Genomic DNA, 7,051 nt, shown 5'->3' with positions numbered 1-7,051 from the left:
TGAAGGTGAGTGGCGCTGTACGGGCAGGTGAGTGAATATAACCAAAAAGTGGTGTACAGTACAAGCAAAAGTGAGTGAACTGAAAAGTGAGTGAATATATCAACTCCCTATATATTTCAACATCCAAAATTATTACATAAATTTATTTATACTTTTCAGCATTCACTCTTGATTTGAACAGATTATGCTATCATCATTACATCGTGAGCTTCTATCAAATATATCTAGCATTTTCTGAAAGTTCTCAATACCCGTCTTTATTAGAATATGATATTTTGCCCGATGCTCGATGGCCAGCAACGTTTTGGTTAGGTCTTTCGTTGCTTTCAAAAATAGATGGACGGTTGGGAGTGCATAGTGCTTCATTTTTTTTTAGTCGAGTACGATGTTGGGTGGTGGTGGCTCGAATATCTTACGCGGTGGGAAACGCTCGTTCGAGTGTAAAACACTCGTAGGTAATTTTGTTGAAGAATCCTATCGTCCAGGTGCAATGAGGAATGTTCGTGATGGAGGTGCTAAGTATACTTCTACCACACGCAATCAAATGCAGGAAGGAGCGCGTATTCAAGTGCAAGAGTTTGGTGCAGGACTTCACAATATATATGACACATCTGATTACAACTACAGTGAACTAATTGGAGCGGACAAAACGAGATCTTCGAAGACGTGGCAATCGATTTCACAGTCCGTGCACAACAACGCTGACAAACCTTCCGAGTTTGCACCTCCACGCGAGATGAAAGGGCGAACGATGAGAGACGAGGAACTTAAGAAGCATCGTGACCGCTGGACTAATGAAAGTGAAGCACTTGTGAAAATACGCTATATTACTGAAAACTCTGCGTCTATGGATCCAATTGTGAAGCCACAATTTCGTAAAGAGCTATGCAATCCGATTCAACCCTCTTTTAAATAATTAATGACACAGCTACAACTAACGTCTGTTCTATTGATTTTCGTCTTTGCTACATCTCTTGGTGATTACAATGGAATCAGGCATGAACTAGTAGATTTGCCCTCACGAATAACAACTTCGTATTTCTATAGCCTTGTTATGATCATAAGTGGCTAATTATACGTCTCTTGGTACGCACTCGTTCATTTCCCTGCACAACCATTTTATAGAAAAGTAAGTGTTTGCCCTGACAACAATTCGTTTTCTTTCACATACTCTCTCAAGTCAATGACCATAGCACATATGTTATCCATACTGCCTCGTGCATAAGCCTCCTCCATAATCCGTTGCGCAGCAGTCTGTGGATCTTTGTATTTAAGCACCAACTGTGCGGCGTCATCATTCGATATCGTGTCCCAAACCCCGTCACTAGCAAGAACAACGTAGCGGTCCAAGTCTGTTCTCGTGAATTTTTTTACTTCGGGTTCAGCCACTACAAACGGTTTAAGCATACGATCGCCGATAGCACGAGACACAGCAAGGATGCCTTCTACGCGCCACACACCCCAAAAAACGACCGATCCACCCAGGTCTTGGATCCGACGGCGCTCGTCCGGCCGGTTGGGCTTGTGATCGGATGTCAATACGGAGACATTACCACTACGATGCACTAACACTGCTCGCGAGTCGCCGGTGTGAGCCACGAATATCTCGTCACCCTGCGTAAGTACTACAACTGCTGTTGTTCCGTCCTCGGTATTTTTGCGATTAGCTATTTGCAAATACTGTTGTATTTACACCACACAGTACCCTCAATATCAGTGACGTCAATTGCACCAGGGCGAATACTGCTGACCTCTTGATCCGTGCGAAGGAATCCATTCTTTAGCGCTTCGATCGGTTCTTTCAAAATAGACGGCTCTCGAATCACATTTTGACACATGGCCTGCACACAATAACTTCAGCAAACGAAGAGAAGTAGCGATCAGTGTACATGATTTTGTTAAGAATTGATCGACTCACTTCGCTGCACCATCGCCTCCATGACCGTCAAATATACCATAGAAACTTTGTTTCGAATCACCATTAAGATCTGCTAGAGCTGTGAAACGATCCTCCATATATGGTCGTCTCCCTTGCATCTGTGACACACCGTAGCGATAGTGCATATGTGGGTTGATGGGTGGGCACATCTGCACCTCATATGACGTCAAGCCAGTGCGCCATGATGCGGCCACGTAACGCAGTACAATTACGAACAAAAGCAACACTAACACCTGGCTCAAGAAGCTGCTCCGGAGAGTTTGAGCCATATAATGCAAACCAGTAAGATCGAGCGACGCAGCCATGGAATTAGGAGACGCTCGAGGATCGAGCTGTTGTGATTATGAATTGCAAAGCAGGTGGACCAATCACGATATTTAGAGAATGCTAATTCGGCGCCTTATCATGTTGTCTAATTCTAGCTGTTGTTTATTGTCTTCATTTCTTAGGAAACAACGACGGTAATTAGGATATGAGCAAGTTGAATTTAAAGCTTAACTTGTGCTATGAATCTTGATATTCATACAGATAACTCGTGGACGTCATGATGATGTGTTGACTTCGATCTAACACTTAGTAGTCCGGTTAAGACCACGAGCCATTCAAGGGCTCACCTTTGGAGAGCTCACACAGTGCAAACTTTAAGGACAAGATGTGGAACTTTACTTATGCTGACTTCAACAATAATCGAGTCAGGTTGCGTATACTGACTCTAGATCGTTTACAATTTGTCTCTACCAGTGTCAAATATCATCGCAATCACTCGCAAAAGCCTTTCAGAATCAAAGCGACTTGCAATAATGGAGCAGAGTGATGGTCTACCTCTTCCTTTAAAAAGTGCATATCTTCAAGCCACGTCGTCTTGTTTCTCATGAACCAAAGACCAAATTGTAGCAATAGTTTGCTGCCTTTATCTGGCTGTTTCAAGTCTCATATGGAAATGACTCAGAAGCAAACACGAGAGAATCATTTGCTAGAGCCGAAAAATATGCAGCGAGGTGGCATCTTGGAAGGTCAAGCAAACCAACATATTGAAGACCAGAACACTATCATTGATAAGCTACACAGAAAGCTTGCTATTCATGAGCAAAACGAGCTTAAAGCAGCACAGACAATTGATATGTTGACGAGGCAGGTGGAGGCACTGCAAGTGACGACGGCTCGAGCGGAAGAAGCTCAGCGTAACGCAGAAGCGGACTATATTCTTAGACACTTTGTTGGTAACGAAGATGATACAGCTAACGGAAGTGGTTCAGCTTCGAAAGAGCGGCAGTTTGAGTTGGCACATATGGCAAAACTGCAAGCCTTGACTCGAGTGAGCGAGCTTCAAATCGAAGTAACTTTGATCCGAGATGTTGCGGAGGCTTTGAGTCGAGAGCTGCAAGATGTTAAAGATGCCAAAAGTGAATTAGAAGATGAATTCCAGAAAACAGTTAGGCTGAAAAGCGAGGTACAATATGAGCTGCAGCAGCTGAAAGATGCCTCGGAAATGTCCTGTTTGAGAGAGCCAAATGTGAAGACTGTCGAATCTGCCGTTGCAGATGACCAGATGATTTCGATGCCGAGCGTGTGCCAAAAATTAGTGACGACATTAAAAGCTCAAGTGAAGACACTAGCGGACGATAAGAAGAAGCTGAACGAGGCGATAAGCTGTTGTCAGCAAGCAGCTGACAGCCGTTTTAAAGCTCTGGTAAAAGACCAACAGAAAATTGAAGCGGAGAATTATCAACTTCGTACTGATTTGACTCGTCTACGACAAAATACCAAAGATATAAGATTAGAATTTCGTAAGCTTGAAGAGGACAGCACTGACGGAAGTTTAGCGGTAGAAGAGCTGATGCATGTCTTACAAACACAAGCGCTTCAAAAAGAGCTTACCTGTCGTATTCACGACATTGAACAAAAGGTTGCGGTATTGGCTGATACGGAAGCCCGAAACAAGAGCCTTGTAGTGGAACGGAGCGAGCTTCTTAAGCAGTTGAAAGCGGAACGTTGCCATTCTAGCGAGCTAGCTCACTCAAATAAAATTTTAAAAACGGCGACAGAGACGGCTTTAAATCAGCTTAGAGAAGTAGAAAGCGAGCTGTGCGCTATAAGCAGCGATCGCGATTCAAGTGTAAAGCAGCACGAAAATGTTGCAACGCTGGCGAGGCGGGTCATCACGGAACTGAAGAGGTACAGCGGATATATTATATGGATCTAGGTTTCATATACTTGATTTATTATGCGTGACAACCTAGACAGCAAGCTGAATCTATGGATGCTGCTGTGGCATCGATGCAGATATATCACTTAACGTCTTCACTGAGAACACACCTTCAACATCTACGTGCGCTTCGCAAAACGTATGATAATAATTTATTATCAGGCAACAGGTACGTATCATTTATGGTAACTTTTCTTACACTAATTTATCGCATTTATATCGGTGTTAGTGAATCTGAGTCTGATTCTGATTCTGAAATCATCACGTTCACCAAGTATGAAGAACTTCTCGTTGAAGATACCATGCAAATTCAAAGCGGCTGTCTCAAAAAAGACACTACTTCAATGTATGCTAAAGCATTAGTGCACCAGTCACCTCAGCAGAAGTGTTGAGACGAAATTATTGTCAAATTTCGTAATTTATAAACCTGCCATATACACTGTATTGTGCAAAATGCTGGCTTAATGGATTTTTCTGATTAGAGTCTTGTCCCATATAGTGCCTTCAAAACTACAATCATTCACCCCGTTATAATAAAATCAAATGGATGACCACAACAGAAGTTTCAACACTTCGTTTTTGTCATCTACCTGCCAGCACATACAGCCATGCCGGGTGTGTTGTTTTCAGTTATGCCGTTACCCGGCTGACATACACCAAATGTGGTAATTCCAGGCCACCGTCAGTGAATTCGGTGTGTTCTTGGGATGGGCATGGATCTAAGGAGACGCTGTCATTAGTTTTCTCATGGTTTTAGAGAAACCTACTAAGACTGGTCTGTTGCTCGACATGACGTAAACGAGAACGCTACAAAAATGAACGGTGACAGTAGTCTGGATGCTGATGTTTTTAACTTTGAAGTTCTAGACGAGGCTCTTGATGAAAATGGAGTTGTGATTGATGAAAAACAAACAGTAAGTAAAAACATAAAGGAGGGCTCCCACCGTAGGACCACTTGTGTGATCCTTCAGACTTTAAAAGCTAAAATAGTGAAAAGCTCTTTCCTTGATCGAGAAAAGTTAAGACGGCCGGTATCCTGATATTAAGCAGACTTATCGCTGGCTTCTTACCCTTTCCCTGGGCGATTGCGATTATCACCTTAAGGGAGTAGTGGGTGTCATATTCAGTGAGGAGCTTACCCTACGCTCTGCAACAGTGAGATGGAGTGTTAGAAATGTAAGTTCTTAGTGCGTGCTAGCGTCAATGGATCTCAGCCACGCTGAGAAAGAACCACCCGAAATTTATTAGTTGTGTAGCAGCTCCATGGCACCCTTCGGTTTTTATTCGCGGCAGTACAAAAGTTCTGCGCCTTGCGTGCCCCCTTGGCTTAGGTTGATAGGCTTGAAAGGTTGGAGTCCCGTTAAAATGCAGATGATGAGTCCTTCACGAGAAAATGTTAAACCTTAGTAGGCACAGAGCAGCTTGCTAAAAAACGAATTATATTGCTTTTCAAAGAAGTTGTTGTCTATGGAATGTAATCTTAATATGAGCCGACTCAATTTGAGAGTGGTGAGGCTGATCGCCTAAACTTCCTGAATGTTTGTCATGCGCTTTGCAGAGCCATGGAATGTTTAAGCGTTTCCTTGGTACATCTTGCAGTTATGACGATGTAAGATCGTCAAAGACAGTAGCCTATATACAGAGACATGTAAGATAATACGATATCTGTGCATATTGCGGTGGGGGGCACTGATCAAGTCTCAAAAGTTCAATGCAAGTAAAGTTTAGGGCCCTTGACGAATTAAAAATTTATCAAGTCATTGATTTATATTCGAGATACGACCTTATTTTAGGCATGGCATGGCGTGGCTGGAAAGCTGTGACTCAAATCAGACAGTACAGCCATTCCCACGCTCCAAGACTTCTCTAATTCGATATCGACCAGCCGGTACCGATTTAATTTGCTGCATTCGTGTCTCTTGCGAGTTAATATCGATTGTAGAGATATGTTCCTTATACAACCGGCTGAGACAGGTCCTTAACAGACTGTTCTCGTAGTGCAATTGAATCTTGTCTAGGCGCCACACACTTTATCCGTTCGCTGTGGCCATAACGCGTGTAAACGTTTGTAAAATCACTTTGGTCCCAAAGATCCCGTCGAGGGCACAATATTGCTTGCAGACTCCCCGCAAGCTTTATTACCTCATCGTCGCGCCAAGCGCGAGCTACGTGGTCGCTATTCCCGCGATCTCATCTTTCAAAAGTGTTGAAGCTACCATATGACTATGCTGTCACGCTCTGTCCGTAGACTACTTTTTAAGCGTCACTACAGCCGCATTCTCAGCTGCAGCGACATCGAACGCTACCACCACCTTCTCTGCACCTCCAGGCTCTGGTGAGCCGTTCTTAAATAGAAACTCGTGTTCAACCGACCTTTGCTTGATTTTGTTTCCTCTACAGACACAGACTCTGGCTTAAAACTTAAATGAAACGGTACAGTGACGACACGAAATGTCAAACACAGCATCATTTTCTCGCTCCTATGCTTAAGTTGTTTCCCCAGCAAGCATTAGCAGGTCGAGCCACCAGACCATCCATCCTGATGTTTTCTGATCCTCCGCGTTCTTCTGCGCCGCGCCATTCAACATGTTATCGACATGAATTTGCTCATCTGTATATCAAGTTTTTTGCTGTATCTTAGTTCTATCGAATTCAAAAGTCATGACTTTGTGTGCCAGGCAGGCGATAAGTGTGGCCTGATTAATAAAGAACTCTAGACTCCGATACGAAATCAACTTACACCGAATCGTCTTATGTAGAGACGTTTTGTACCTGAGATATGCATGTTAGTCAAAGGCACAGAACCAAGAGCCCTCTTCGGTTTAAATTCAAAACTGATCATTAATTTTAATTTTAGAAGATTTTCCTAAATATACTAAATATATATATTAAAATCCAAATAAATA

General features: G+C 43.0%; 4 protein-coding genes across 4 annotated transcripts; 2 read left to right on the top strand and 2 right to left on the bottom strand.

Annotated features, from left to right (window-relative positions):
• Nucleotides 1-385: 385 nt before the first annotated feature.
• PHALS_02697 (uncharacterized protein) lies at nt 386-916 on the top strand (the record flags this gene model as incomplete). Its single annotated transcript, XM_024717127.1, has 1 exon — nt 386-916. One exon carries the CDS (start codon nt 386-388, stop codon nt 914-916), a length of 531 nt encoding a protein of 176 aa, XP_024582656.1.
• A 156-nt stretch (nt 917-1,072) lies between these two features.
• On the bottom strand, nt 1,073-2,064 carry PHALS_02696 (protein phosphatase; the record flags this gene model as incomplete). The annotated part of the gene is made up of 4 exons (XM_024717126.1): nt 1,073-1,106; nt 1,172-1,680; nt 1,752-1,854; nt 1,919-2,064. 4 exons carry the CDS (start codon nt 2,062-2,064, stop codon nt 1,073-1,075), a joined length of 792 nt encoding a protein of 263 aa, XP_024582655.1.
• Nucleotides 2,065-2,873: 809 nt separating this feature from the next.
• Nucleotides 2,874-4,537, top strand: PHALS_02695 (uncharacterized protein; the record flags this gene model as incomplete). The annotated part of the gene is made up of 3 exons (XM_024717125.1): nt 2,874-4,114; nt 4,180-4,314; nt 4,375-4,537. The coding sequence occupies 3 exons, from the start codon at nt 2,874-2,876 to the stop codon at nt 4,535-4,537; spliced, it is 1,539 nt and encodes a 512-aa protein (XP_024582654.1).
• Nucleotides 4,538-6,098: 1,561 nt separating this feature from the next.
• Nucleotides 6,099-6,612, bottom strand: PHALS_02694 (uncharacterized protein; the record flags this gene model as incomplete). Its single annotated transcript, XM_024717123.1, has 3 exons — nt 6,099-6,321; nt 6,399-6,539; nt 6,608-6,612. 3 exons carry the CDS (start codon nt 6,610-6,612, stop codon nt 6,099-6,101), a joined length of 369 nt encoding a protein of 122 aa, XP_024582653.1.
• Nucleotides 6,613-7,051: the final 439 nt, after the last annotated feature.

This window comes from Plasmopara halstedii, assembly GCF_900000015.1.
Source record: "Plasmopara halstedii genome assembly, contig: Scaffold_2061, whole genome shotgun sequence".
Classification (NCBI taxonomy): Eukaryota; Oomycota; class Peronosporomycetes; order Peronosporales; family Peronosporaceae; genus Plasmopara; species Plasmopara halstedii.
This window is presented reverse-complemented; position numbering and strand designations above follow the sequence as displayed.